At 36.2% G+C, this 15,536-nt stretch overlaps 1 protein-coding gene across 1 annotated transcript in view; it reads left to right on the forward strand.

Annotated features, from left to right (window-relative positions):
• Fgf10 (fibroblast growth factor 10) overlaps window positions 1–8,868 on the forward strand; it is a 77,875-nt gene extending 69,007 nt beyond the window's left edge. Inside the window, exon 3 of the mRNA NM_008002.4 lies at window positions 5,414–8,868. Within this exon, the coding sequence (NP_032028.1) occupies window positions 5,414–5,611 (198 nt within the window). The 3' untranslated portion in view covers window positions 5,612–8,868. The remainder of the gene's footprint in view (window positions 1–5,413) is intronic.
• The last annotated feature ends 6,668 nt before the right edge of the window (window positions 8,869–15,536 follow it).

Below are 15,536 nucleotides of genomic sequence, written 5' to 3' on the forward strand. Positions count from 1 at the left end.
ACTCATTTATTTGCCCCCACCATACACACTCATGCAGGCACGCACACACACAAACACACAGATGCATACATACTACCACCAGCACCACCACCACCACCACCAACAACAACAACAAAATAAACAAATCTGCTTATAATTTTTATTTCAAAGTGTCATAGGCATGGAGAGATGATGGCTCAGTGTTTAAAAACACTTGCTGCTCTTGCAGAGGACCCAAATTCAGTTATCAGTAACCACATGATGGCTCACACCATAGGTTATTCCTGTTCCAAGCCATAAAATACTCTATTAACATCCTTAGGTACCAGACATGCAGGTAGTAATCAGAAAAATACACAGGCTGAACATCCATACATGTAAAATAAATCACTTTTAAAGTAAACAAAACAAAACAAACAAAAACAAAATATGTCTGAATCCAGACAGTGGCCTGCACATTAATTTTCAGCGACCTAAGGCTAAGGTAAGAGGACAACTTTGAATCTACAAAGCAAGAGGTCTTGGTCTTTTAAAAATATCAACTAAACAAAAAGTCCCTTCTTGTTCCACTATATCAGAGTCAGGATGTAAGAGTGTATTCGTATACTCTTTGAAGAGGTACTTAAATGTACACATTAGCCAAAGCTAACATAATACAGAATCATCTAATATAAGTTAGCTTAAGAAAATAAAGTATACAATTTAAGTTGTGAGAAAAGATTAAGCCAATTTTAATCATAAAACATGCTTCTTTTACAATGTGGTATCAAGAGAGTAATAACCCACTCTCAAATGAACTATGACATTAAAAAATGACATTTTCTTATCAGTTACCCATTCCCTTCTATGCTGACATACCTCCTGTGCTTTGTGGTTGCCTCATGTTGAGCTATATTCTCTATAAGTCTCTTCATTCAACCTGTTCGTTTGAACTTGTTCCCCAGGTACTCTATCCTATTACCATATTACCTAGATATTACCTAGATAGGCTCACTGTCTGAAATGACTATTATCTGGTGTTTCTATCATCGGTGTGTTTGCTGCCAACCTCCTACTACCAGGTTGTAACCCTGAAGAAGGCTGAATTAGCCACCTCTCTCACTATGTACACAACATCTGCACACAACATCTAGATCCACTCGGTTTCCAGAGCACAACAATGCAAAAACTTATCTACCTCCCAGTAGCTCCATTAGAAAACATGTTCTCTGCTTCTAGCCCATATAAGAACTAAATATCTAAAGACTATACTGCTAAAAATCAATACTGCATACTAGTATGCATCTACACGCCAGGAGATAACACTGATTTTTGTATTATTATTTCCAAAATGATTTCTATTGATTACAGAAGCCTGCCTGGAAGAATCTCTGAGCAAACACACGAGTGATTGGTGAAACTTTCTCTGTATTATTCTCCTTGAATATTTTCTTCTGTTCATTTATGGGGAATGTCTATCTTTCTTTCATTTTCAGAGCAATACTATCCTATGTTCCAAGGTTTCTGTTGAATGATAGACCTGAGCAAGTCTTGAGGATGAATTAGTCTGGTCTTCAAGCATCATGATTGAAGAATCAAATCAATGCCTCAGATGAGCACAGAAAATCCAAAACCTTTCCTTAATCCACCCTAATTCAATTTGGGATCTTGTTTTACCTAATTCTTTGAAAGGATTTTTATTCTTTAAGAATTACTCACAATGCAGTGTGATCTTTTTCACCAACTCCTGGCCCTGTCGCCATCAAGATACACTTCCACCTCCTTACTATCTCAATTCAATTTGGTGCTACCTACTTTTTAAATAACTCATGGGTTCAATTTTATGCTGTTTAAACATTCCTAGGTGTAGACTCACCTACTAGTGTGGTAGACATACCAGCATCCACACCCTTAATAGTAAACTCGCTCCCCTCTCTGGAAGCCATCAGCTGTCCACAGTATCTTGGTTAGGGATGAAGCCCATTAATGACTTCCTAGTCCATGATACAGTTGACTGCCTTGATCTGATGTAGTTTTGTTATCACAGGTGTGGTGCATCCTTGATTGCAGTAGTCCTGCCATGTCCAGCAGTCAGTTTTCTCTTATTCCCTCTGACCTCTGACCTTTACAGTCTTTCTCCCAACTCTTACATGATACTATGATACTCCCAGATCCTTATGAAGGTGGGAGTAAGATACAGCAGACTAATGAGTCCATGACATTTACTCTCCACTGACATGTTGTCAACTACCATCCAATACAATACACAATGAAACGTCTCTGGTGAGATCTAAATGGTGTGCTAATCCACCAGCAGAGAGACAGAGATTTACAGGAAAGTTTGATGTTTTGTTCATTTCACAAATTAATAGCAATAGGTACAGTCTTGGGTCCCATGCGCTCCCCAATTATGAATCCTTAACCAGATTTATAGTATCAAGTATATGTTTCCTCCTGCGAAATAGGCCTTAAGTTTAATCAGAAAGTGGTGGTTATCCTCATAATATTTGTACCACTATTGAATTTGTGGGCAACTCTTGACACATCAGTCATTATGGTAATTTACAGAGTTCACAGACAGGTAAGACCTTCCCTCAGTATCCTGTATAGCACCTTCCAATATTATGAAAGCAAGCAGTAGAGAGAAATGTCCTTCATTAGTACAACCTAGATTTCCTAATCATTAGGACTTAGGCTTATGCTTATCTCATGAACATCTAGGCCTTCCTCCAGAAATTATAGCTATGGCACATTTCAGTTACATCCCAAGTGTCAAGACACCTGAGGTGAGAAAGCTGAATCAGGCACACTTCATTTTTTAAAATATTACTCTTTAAATTCATTTTAGAGAGGGGAAAAGCATCAATTATGGAATCTCCAATATGAAATTATTTGAAATAATCCAAATCTTTATTTTAAAAAGTTTATACACTTGTTTGGTCTCTGTCTCTGTCTCTGTCTCTGTCTCTCTCTGTCGGTGTGTCTGTGTGTGTGTGTGTGTGAACATGAGAAGGCAGGTACATACTGCAATATGCACATGTAGAGGCCAGAAGACAACCTGAAAGAGTTGTTTCTCTTTATCCATCTTGTATTTCTTCGAAATGGAAATTAAACCATTAGTCTTTGAAGCAAGTGTCTTAACTAATTAACTGTCTTACTGGCCTCTTCTTTTACTCTTTAAGCTATATAGCACTTTAGTAAGTGTAAAACACAACTCTATTGCTTGAAAGCCATATATTTCAGACAAATGAATAAGAAGTAAAATTAAATATGTTCATAAAAAGATTTAATATTTTCAATACAGATTTTTTTATTTTATTAAAAGACTTATCGTAGATAATTTATTTTTCTTCTTTATATCAGTCTTATCATTGAATGGATTTTGTATTTAATAGTACTTTATAGATGAGAAGCACACACTACTATAAAACTCCCAGAATGGAAAAATAAACTGATAATGTCAGTATAAGCATGTGATGTTTCATTATGTTCCCAGCAATTATCTATAGGGCAGAAACCTGAATTTAACTTTGTGGCCTGGATCAATGGCTCAGTGATTAAGAATAGTTACTGTTCTTTCCGAGGACCGGGATTCAGTTGCCAGCACCCATGTAGTGGTTCACAATAGTCTGTAACTCAAGTTTCAGGGGGATTAGATACCCTCTTCTGACCTAAGCATGCTCCTGCTAGAATGTAATACACTCAAACTAATAAAGCCTCATGCACATATACATAAATCTTAAAAATAAATAAATAATTTAAGGATAGAAAATATAAAGATTCCTGGGATGAAAGAAATTGCCCAGTTGAGGCTTCTATCTTCAGTGTGTCATGGGGCCCTTTTGGTAGACGAAGAGAGTAGAAACTCAGAGCTCTGGAGTTTTAGTTTCTGAACTAGTCTAGTTTTCTTCAAGAGCAGAGGGGCATTTCTTCAGGTTTTGTGTCTATAATTAACTGCAGAAAAAGATACTAAATTCTGAATTCAAGAAGCAGATGACAGAACATTCTTGACTCATCAAAAACTCTCTAAGACCATTGGCCACTTGAAGCAGTGCCAGAATTTTGCAGGTATAGGTGGATATCCCAGTGAGAAGGTTCATAATTATTTTGACAGGGTGATTGACAAAACAAAGCATTTTTTTGAAAAAAAAATTGAAACAAGGCCTCATGTGGCAAGGGCTAACCTAGAACTAATTATTGTAGCTTTCCTTGTGATCCACTCACCTCTACATTTCAATCTCTAGTAGTCATAGTAGTCAGGGTTCTCTAGAGTCACTGAGTTTATGGAATGTTTCTCCATAGGGAACTTTATTGTAATGGCTTAGATTGTGCACTCCAACTAACCCAATAATGGGCAGCCATGAATGGGAAGTCTAAGGATCCAGGAATTGTTCAGTCCCATGAGCCTAGACGTTTCAGGAGGTCTTCTATATAAACTGGTATCCTGAAGAAATAGATTCTAATAGATGTGTTAGCAAGTAAGGGCAAGTAGATAAAGAAGAGTGAGGCTTCCTCCTTTCAATGTCCTTATGTAGGTCTCTAGCAGAAAGTGTGGCCCAGATTAAAGGTGTGTACCACTACGTCTGTATTTGGAACTTGCTTTGTCACAGGCTGGCCTTGAACTCAGAGATCTGCTTGCCTTAGTCTCCTGGGATTAAAGGTGTGTTCTACCCAGCCTGGGACTAAGCTTTTCATGGCCACTATGACTCAAGATCTCCACATCAAGATCTAGCTCAGAAGCCTGTGTCTTTCCAGCCTCAAAATCTGGATCACAGGTGTGCTTTCCATTTCTGGATTGTAGTTCATTCTAGATGTAGTACAACCAGGAATAGCCACCCCACAAACATTTGTATTATAATCATATGGCACCATGTTCAGCTAGAACCCAGGGCCTTCTTCTTTCTATGTATGAACACTATCAAGTGAGTGACATCTCTAGTACCCAAAACATTTTCTGTATCTTAGCTTTAAATCATCCCTTGAATTGATTTTTAAGTAGATAAGGTTTGTAAATGTGATAAGCCCATATTTCTGGTAATTCCATTTTTCTTACAGGATCTATAGTTAATACCATGAAAAATAAGATTATTAACACTCTCCTCTATAGCTAGATCATCATAAATACTGGTATTGTAATGTCTACTTCCTGATAATCATTCTAGGCACATAAACCATGTTATATTCAAAGCATTTCAACTTTTTAATGGGCCAGAAGACATGGCACTGCTGCAGTGATTCATCAAAGATGACTCGTGTGTTTTCAAACACAGAATCTGTTGTGTGCTTAGGATTTTTGACTCTTCTGTTGTTAGCGTTGTATATGAAGTGAGTACTTTATGTAAGAAAAAAATGGAAGCTACAAACAAGACAATGGAGTGTAGATCATTACATGGCTTGTATCACATGGAATCAAGTATTATCACCATCTGAATAAATAACTGTGTTTCCCTTGCAGAAAGAGTTTAACAACGACTGTAAGCTGAAAGAGAGAATAGAGGAAAATGGATACAACACCTATGCATCTTTTAACTGGCAGCACAATGGCAGGCAAATGTATGTGGCATTGAATGGAAAAGGAGCTCCCAGGAGAGGACAAAAAACAAGAAGGAAAAACACCTCTGCTCACTTCCTCCCCATGACGATCCAAACATAGAAGAAAACACTGTTGGTGGATGCAGTACAACCAATGACTCTTTGGACAGAAAGAGATGGTATCCTCACTGAAGACTGTAGCTCAAAAGGCAAAGACATAGCCCTGAATTCAGCTTGTTTAAAGGAAGGAAGGCTTTGGATGTTTTTGTACTCACTGCTGACATACAAAGTTCTTTTCACTAGCTCTGTGTCATTGTGTCATGCCTTATAATCAAGATAGAGGCAAGTCAAGTTTGGATGGAAGTTATCCTCAAGTGAACAATGTTGTGGTGGGGGCTGGGCTTTTTTTGTTTGTTTGTTTGTTTCATTTTTAAGTTTTTGTTTTTGAACTTCTGAGATAGAACTTAAAGAACATGGAACACTCTGTTGAATGATCTTTGGGAAAGTTATTTATGGAATATGAACACATATCAAAGACTTTCATTGCTCATTCAAGCCTGATGATTCAATGAGCAGTAAGACACGCAAGCATTTACTGGAAAGCACTTGGGTCATATCATATGCACAACCAAAGGAGCTTTGGGTGTGGCACCATGGAAGAATTGGATCAGATTTACAAATATAAACATAGTAGTATGAAACTGTCCTAATACAAATAGTATGGTATGCTTGTGCATTCTGTCTCCATCCTTTTCTATTTCCTTCTAAGTTATTTATTTAATAGGATGTTAAATATCTTTTGGGGTTTAAAGAGTATCTTCAATGCTGCCCTCTGGTTTACCTTTTCTCTCTCTCTCTCTCTCTCTCTCTCTCTCTCTCTCTCTCTCTCTCTCTCTCTCTCTCTCTCTCTCTCTCTCTCCCTCTCTCTCCCTCCCTCCCCCCTCTGGCACCATACGCACATTCATGACAAAGTGTTTTAAAACCTTGGCAAACACTTCAGAAATAGGAGATGAGATCAAGGAAGCAGTATGAATGCCCCATGCGCTCTCAGTTGACTTAATTTGCACTTCTGCAATAAAAAACACCAGCAATGACTATGGCAGAATTCTGCTATAGATTATGTAACAGATATCTGTCATCATTTGTCAACATATATCAGTCCAGAGGGACCCTTACCTTAAAATGTAGAAGGCCAAATTCTCTTTCATTGTCTTATTTCATCTTCAAGAATATACTAAAAGAAGAAAAAATGAATTGTTAGACTAACATTGTTGGGTTTTTTTTTTCCTACTGATGATGGCTTGCCACAGGTCACAATGGCAAATGATGCAAAGGTTATCTGCACATACATGAGCCCTTTGTAAGGCCCACAGAATCCTTCTCCCTCAAAAGAACCAAAAAAGGAAATTTGGTATGAAGTGCAACTCTCCCTGGGGCTTAACCTGAGCAAATATATCCTAGTATATGAGTAACCATATACTGACACCTGTTCAAGCTGAATGGTCTAGTCTTTACAGAACCACATAAACCTTGTTTTCTGTAAATTTAAAATGTTCTAGAAGGTTCCATAATATAACCACATTGAAATTCATTTTCTTAGAAAAGGTATAGAAAGCAGTATGTAAGTGTGCCATGCACCCTCGCTCTGTAGATCACTAAATAAACACGTAAGCCTTATTTGCAGTGTCTGTAGTGATTTTAAGAATGTAGGAAACACTTCTAAAAAAATTTTAAAGGATAACTCTGAGATGATATTGATGCTGCAGTCTTCTTTCTTGTTTGGAAATGTCTGTTTATTTTCATTGTTTGGATTCAGTATTTTGATAGGAACAAAAAGACTCACCAAATGTGTCTGTTTACTAAAATTTAACCTCTAGAGAGGCTAGTGATTTGTGATCCTCTTCTAACTTATTTGTGCTGATGCTTGACCAGTACAAATCAGCTTTTTAAAATATTATTATTAAAGGTTGATCAGTCATTTTAAAATTGGCCTTTTTTTTCAGAATGTTCCTACAGGTCATAATTTATGATTTCTTTGAAAAGCTTGCATTTCAAGAGAAAAGCACAGAGGCACAATGCTTTGGTTTATGGGTATAGGTTGCATTTTGTGGTGTTCTTTCAACTTGTTTTCTGACAAATGGGATTTTTAAAATGTATACTTCTTGTGGTTGGATTCTGTATGTTAGAGTTTAATTGGTAACTGAGTCTAAAGGCTCTAATGTAATGAATCTCTAGAAGAACTAGGTATCTTTTTTTACTTTTATTTTAAAATAATAATTATACCTGACACATGACCATGGACCACCCACAACCAAAATTAAATGTTTGGGGAGACAAACTATAGTATTCAGTGACAAGGGTAACAGCAAATAGTGCAGACGTTGGATTCTTATTTCACTTTGCCATTTAGATTACTAAAGAGACTATGTGTAAACAGTCATCATTATAGTACTCAAGACATTAAACAGCTTCTAGCAAAATGTATCAAAGCTTGCAGAGTCCAAAAATAGAAAACATCTTTCCCCCTCTCCCACCCTACATTTCCCCCTGTATGCATCCTAACAGAGATAAATACAAAATGAATTCGGTAAGGAGAGAGGAGATTCTTCTTCACTTCATATTTGTTTGATATTAATAGAGAATTCTGGTCCTTTTTACAACTACTGAAAGAAAAGAAGTTCAGTCCTAAATTTTGTGTGTTAAAAAAAGAAAAGATTTTGTGAGTTCTGCCTCCGTGGGAAGTGTGGGCACTGCTCCACCATGCTGAAGTGTGTTAGCCACGGGTACAGAGCATATGACTGTTGACATCAGACTCCTTAAAGATACAGAATCGCTTCCCTCCTCCTAATCCTCAAAAGGCTGAACAGTGTATATTATGTTACATTTAAATAAAGGCAATAAAAATGCTGGGAAAAGAGAATAAAAGTACTGTTCTTATTTTATTTCCTTTCTTTCTTCTCTTCTCTTTTCTTTTCTTTCCTTTTCTTTTTTTTTTCCTTTTTTTTTCTTTTTTTTTTTTATTAGCCTAAAACTATACCTGGTAATGAGATCAGCTCCAGGGCTGTGTGCATGGCAGGATGTGGTTAAATGCCCCACAGCCCCAAACAACAACAACAGAAAAAAAAATTACTCAAACATTTGTAAGGTTTCTTTAATGTTTTACATGTGTGAGCCGGCTATCCTTACCCTAATAACAACCAAATGCTTTCGGGTTCTCCTAACTACTCAGGTCCACCTAGTTTACACAGTGGATAAAGAAGAATGAATTGAAAACAAGGATGGCTTGTGCAACAATGAGAGGCTCTTGGAGGAAAGCCAGGAGCTGCAAACGTTGACTTCCAGGGCATGGAAAAGACCAACGAATTTGATTTGAAAAGTAGGCAGGAAAGAAAAGAAAAAAAAAAAAAAACTGTAGTAATGCAAGTTGATTCCAGGGCTCAAGCAAGTTTGTGGACAGAGTGGAGGGATCAGTGTTCTATGGCTCAATTCTAATAACTAGAGCATTGTTAATTCTTGGATTGATTATTCAATAAAGTAAACGTAACATTTTTATATCAATGAGTAGCTAGCCCTAAGTTAGTTTATATATGTATGCACGTATACATCCATATATACATATATATGTATACCTGCATACATACATATATACAAATGTATATACATGCATACATACATACATGCATGGAGTTAAAAATATTTAAGAGATGATGAACTGTACTTTAAAATAGCACATATGAGTTCAAACAAATGTGGAGACAAGAGCTTTGCCTACCTTTGCTATTTAAACTAAGCTAGAAAAACAATTTATCTTGAAAGAATCCTGAGGCTCTCTGAATTCTTCCAGAATTGGAAAATAGAGCAGGAAGCATCTTGTCGCTCTCCCTCGTTTCCTGTAAGCTCACACTGACTAGATGGTTACGGGTTGCTCACTTCCAAGTTGTTTCTTTCCAACTACAAAACTCTGAACTTCCTTTTCTCAAGAAGAAAAATCGAAACACTGTTAAGTATGACTCCTAGTGCTCGGTTTTGACTAATTTACCAATCAGCATCAGGAGCAATCTGCTAGCAAGGGATCTAGGCATCGTGAAGGGCCAGTCTTCATTCATGTGAGCACAAAGAGGCAAGGGACAGTTTCTGCAAGTTCACACACAAGAGTGAAGAATCAGCCACTTAAAGGAGGAAGAAAAGAGGAAGAAAGGAAATAATAAAAAGTAAATGATAAAAATAATAATAAAATAAAAGGCAGGTATAAAAACTGAATAATTGCTAGTTACATGTGCTTAAAATAAACTATTTATCTTATTCCTATATATTTTAATCAACTCCAATTATCTGTCATTTATTTTTTCCAAATGAAAAAGATAGAAAGATTTTTAAATGAAAATAATATTTGCTTTGTTTTAAGCCAAGAATGGAACCCTGGATATAGCCAAGCTCTCCGTAGCTTTGCACACTTTGTAGAAAGATCAGTTGAATGAATTACAAGTTTTCAATGAAAAAAGGCTGGCCCTTCTAGTAAATAACAACTAGCATCATAAAGATGCTATAAATACTTCTTTAAACGTCTTCCATAAACATGTGCTAATGTTCTTGAGTAATCAACATACAAAAGATTGAAAAACAGGTATCATTTGTTGTTTTAATTGTAGAATAAAAATGGAAAATAAATTGTGTTACATCTTTTAACGTATCTTGTAGAGTTTTAACAGAAGACAAAAGAAAACTTTACAACCTGCATTCCTCTTTTCTCTTGTATATTAGGGGACACATCAGAAAATTCCCTTCTAAGTAAACAATCTATTGAAACATATTTATAAATACCATGCATTAGTTAAAATGGAATGATCATGACCAAACTAGCAGGATCAAAGCAGCTGGTCTTATTTCTAAGTGGATATAACAGACATTTCTATGAGTCTCCATCGTGATAGCAGAGAAAGGCAACAGTCTCCAAACTCTGAGAGAAGCCATATGCCAACCATACATGCATGTGACATGTATTATTTTACACATCTTTATTACCCTCCACAAAAGAGCCTATATTCTTTTTTTTTTTTCATGCAGGCAATTGCATCCTCCAGAGATGAGCACAGCAAATGAAGAATCAAAACATCCCATGTTCCTCATTACAACTGTAAATTGAACATATGCCATAATACAACGTAGGCAGTGACCCCAGTTGCAGAGCAACCAACTGCAGTGTGGCCTTAGCCCTCCTAAAGTTTGGTTTTAATTACCTTATACACATCTTAAATGCCTAAATCATCTTACAATTTTCTAAATTATTTAGTTATCATTTCTGTGGTCAATTTAAGCTGCTGACAATGCAAATACACTCAAAGAGGTCTTTCAAGGAGAAGTAAATTAGAACCAGTTTTCCATGAGGTATTATAGATTTAGAAAGGACTGTGTTTTATGGTTATGGGAAGCACTAGGGTTAGGGGTCAATTATTAATTCAACTCAACATTAAAATATTTTAACATATGGTATTTAAACCAGAATCCTTAACAGACATTTTTTTTCTGTGACATAAATTAATATGTTCAGGTATAAATGGTATTTAAGCCAATATTTATATAATTTCTATGAGAAGCATATTTGTTATCAAGGAGTTTTCCAGTGGGAAGCACTGAAGGAGGATGGCATTAAATGCTAGTAAAGATGCTACCTTAGGGACATTTCCTGATAAATTGAGTTCTGAAATCAAAATGCATTTTACATATCAAGTTTATACTTACATAGAAATCAAATGAAATTAAATTGTAGCCTTAGCTGATATCTGTAGTCATTCCTCCCAGTCACATGGGCGAGCCCTATATTCCACCCCTTACATCCCTAGAAAATAGGCAAGCCAGCCCATTTCTACAGGGACAGTGCATTTACCTGTCTACTTCTCCTCTGCTTTAATTCAAGAGGATATTAAATAGCTTCCTGCCATGCATTTCCTCACAAGAAAATGATGGCTTTTATTGGAACCAATAATCTACTCCACTTCTTTCCAATGACTAGTAACTCTAGAAGGCTGTAAATAGAGATTGTTGGTGGCAAGTAGCAAGATGATTGTTCTATTTTTTTCTTATTGTTAAATTATTTACCTTATTAGAGTAGTGGTTTTCAATCATTTACATAATTCAGTTTGAACTCGGTACTAATGAGAAAACAAAACAAAATTTAAGCATAGGAACTACTACTGGTTGAATTTTTAATAGCAGTCAGTCCCTAGAATATGTTCCTATTTAGAAGCAAGGTCATTTCAGGGACATTGAATAAAAGCAATTTATACATAGACATAAAACAAAACCACCCTAGTCTCTTCGGGCTTCTCTAATAAAACACCACATCCTGAGTGGATTCTGTAGACAAATGAATTGGATATATGTTCTAATAATCATTTTGCATACAAATATTGCATTCAAAAAGACATGACTATAAATAATTGAGTTCTCTAATACAATTTATGTACTCTAGTGAGTATTGACCATTTCAAAAATATATCAGAAGATTGTGTTTACATTAATAGACTTCATCATAGAAATTAGATGCTGTTGAGTGACTGCTTGAGGAGATGTATCTATTTATCCCAGGAAGGGAACTAATGACAAACCAAAGAAACCATTCTACCCAAGTCTATCTTGATGAACCACTGAGGTTGTTTTGCAATTTTCTATAAAAGATCTGATGCCTCAGAGGCTGCAGTGTCACTGAAAAACCCCAGAGCATGCTGTCTAAGCTGAAGACAGTTCCACTAGACAGTCTCCCGTATCTTAGCAACCACTCATTGATTGCTTATATAATCTTAGGGTCTGGCCTTGTGAATCCTGTAAATTTCAGGTGCTTCCTGAACTTTGTACATATCAATTCCCTGAATCCCATGAACCTCACTACTTTCCCTGAAAGGAAGTGTTTCAGTTTAAAGGAAGCAGCTATACAACACATGTCTTCAAAATTTCTCTCCTCAAAAGTAACTTCACATCTTATTCACAGCTATTTGAACTACAGATAGGCACTTTGGCTTTAAATAATTCATCTTAATATTCTTGCTTTTTTAGACGTACATATATTTAAACATACAGATATGTTCAAATATATATACATATTATATATGTTATATATATCATACATATATATTTAGACATGCAGTATATTTGAACATATTCATCCCATCCCAAATTCCTCCCATGAAAAACACACTTTTATATCCTTTAATTCAATCCCATCAAACGTTGAGATTTCTCCTTTTATTGCCTTTTCCCCATTGAGCCCATTTTGAATTTCCCAGCTAGTCTTGAGAGTGGAGCCTACCATGATATTTGGCCAGCCTACCAGGATCGTTCACACACACACACACACACACACACACACACACACACACACACACACACACACAAAACCCAAAACTCTCTCTTTCTCCCCCCCCCCTTTTCCCCTCCCCAGAAGACATCAAATGACAACAGTTTCTCAGCTAGTAGTGGAATTTTGAGACCACCCTATTCCCTCTATGTTGAAATTTTGTCTGACTAGATCTTCCACAGGTCATATGCATGTTATCACAATCAATATGAGTTCTTATGTACAAATACCCTGCTGGTTCTAGAAAACATCATTTCCTTGGTATTATCAATCCCTTTGTCTCTTACAGTCTTTCTTCCTTCTTCCTTCCTTCCTTCCTGAGCCCTGTGGGAAGTAGTATGACATGGATGTCCTATTTAGGACTGATAACGCTGCAGTTTGTAATTCTATGCACATTAACCAGTTGGAAGTCTCTGAGTTAGTTGCCATCTTCTGCAAGAAGTTTCTCTGGTGAACATTGAAAGAGAATCTATGGATATAGCCATAAGTCATTAGAAGTTTTTTTTTATTAATAAATTCTATGACCATTATCAAAATGATAGTATTGAGCCATAACTTAGGGCCTATAACCTATCTAATCACAAGTTTTTGCCTCTTTTAACAGTGCCAGGCATGGGTTCTATCTCACGAAGTGGGCCTTAGATACAGTCAGAAAGTGTTTGGTTACTCCTATAATATTTGTGCCACAATTGCATCATGTCTGTTAAGGCTAGTTTTTGCAGGGTTTACAGGAAAGTGGGACCGAGATTAACCTTTCTCCTCCAGCAGTGTACATAGCATCATCCAGCACCATGTGTGCTAGGTGATAGGAATAGCTATCAGGTTGAGTTCCAGCTTGGTTTCTCTATGTTTTATGATTCAAGGACGTGACATATTTAGCAATAGTGTTCTGCCATCTACTTCCTAAGGATAAGCATGAATATGGAAAATAGCCTATAATTCCTCACCTCTGGTGACCTCACTGGCCAACATATCAGAAAGATACTGTAAAAGAATGAAGCAGAAAAAAAATATAAATATAAATTTTGAGCCACCCTAATTTTTTTCCTTTATGTTACTGAAAATTTAAGTGTGAACACCACACCATAGTTTTTTTTTTTTTTAATTAAAATTTGGTATTTTACAGTTTTTTTTTTTAGTTCATCATTCTCTTTGATGAACAATAAATTCTGAAAACCTATTTGGTGTTACAGGGCATAAAAATTAAGTATAATACATTGACTAAAACCTCAGAGCCAGTCTAAGTATTTTTAAGTACTCTTTTCTCCAAAGTTGATTAGTAGTAGTAGTAGTAGTAGTAGTAGTAGTAGTAGTAGTAGTAGTAGTAGTGTAGTAGGAGTAATGGCTTTTCTTTGTTGATTTTTCTGTTATTCAAGGAATGGGTTTTCAGCCTTTATACTTTTAAAATGTCATGCTGGATTGCCTGTGCATTATAGTGTTTGAATCATAACAATATCCCACCAATTGTGATAGCCAAAAATGCTTATAATAAACAAGAGTTAAATTTGTTTTTGTCCCCTGAACTCAGCATTAGGTAATGAAGTAAGTCTCATGACTCTACAACATTGTTCTCCTTCTTGTATACATATTCTACACAGGAAAAGCAAGTCCAGTGTCTTTTATAACCCTGCTTTTCAATCTTCAGAAATGCAATTTTAAAGACAACCAAGGTATTTCATTTTAATGATGTACCTCTTGGTTGACATTGTTTTACAGGGAATGTTATGTACTTGTAAATTAGAGAAACAAATATTTTAATTCTTGCTATTCTTAGCCATACATTTGGGAAAGGCACTCTACATAAGGTAAACATGAGTAACCGTAAAAGTGGCAATAGTCACTAATGCTGGGTTCAGTCCTAGGAGTAAATAATATATTTGTTAAGAGTTTTGTATGATGCTGCCCAATAGTGCATATTCAATTCATGTGTAGTTTTCTACAGCTTTGGTTCTTAAGTCAAAGTTCCTGGTGATGATAATACCACCTTATCTGAAGGAAGAATATTTATGGAAATTTTCCTGATGTGGTAAAATTATGATGAATCCTGTTCTGAATTTTCCTTTAAGAGAGGGCATACAGAACACATGTGAAGGGTTCTACAAAAATACCCATTGTTTTCTTGCCAGAATGCTCATTTGTCTAAAACTACTGAAGACCCCTTGCAAGCTCACACTGGTAGCCACATCCAGTGAAGGCTTTCTGTTAAGTACACAAAACTGGGAATAACCTGACAAGGTTATTACCTATGATCAGCTGAAACAGTGACTGACACTTGACATCATGTCAACTTTCCTTACTTCTCAACATTGCTTCCTTTCCCTGGTCACACACATCCTTATGGGCACTCCCCACAAAGCTCCTACATGTGTCTCTTTATTACAATTGGTTTCCTGTAGGAACAGCCCGAAGACATTGTTTGAGACAAGTTTGTTTATTTTTAAGGTAGGAAATGAGCCTATTTCATGCTGTTACAGGAACATAGCTAAAGCTAGGTAATTTATAAAGAAAAGAAAATAATCTGTGCTGTCCAGGAGAGTAGGAAAGTCAAGGTCAAGAGCATGAACTAGGTGAGAGCCTTCTTATTTTGCCATTCCTGATGGAAGGCAGAAGGGAGAATATCAGCTAGAGTTTTAATTCACAATATCAAGACAGATTTAACTATAATTTGATTTAAGTTTTTCTTGAAGGCAGACCC

The sequence above is a fragment of the Mus musculus genome, chromosome 13 (genome assembly GCF_000001635.26).
Source record: "Mus musculus strain C57BL/6J chromosome 13, GRCm38.p6 C57BL/6J".
Lineage (NCBI taxonomy): Eukaryota > Metazoa > Chordata > Mammalia > Rodentia > Muridae > Mus > Mus musculus.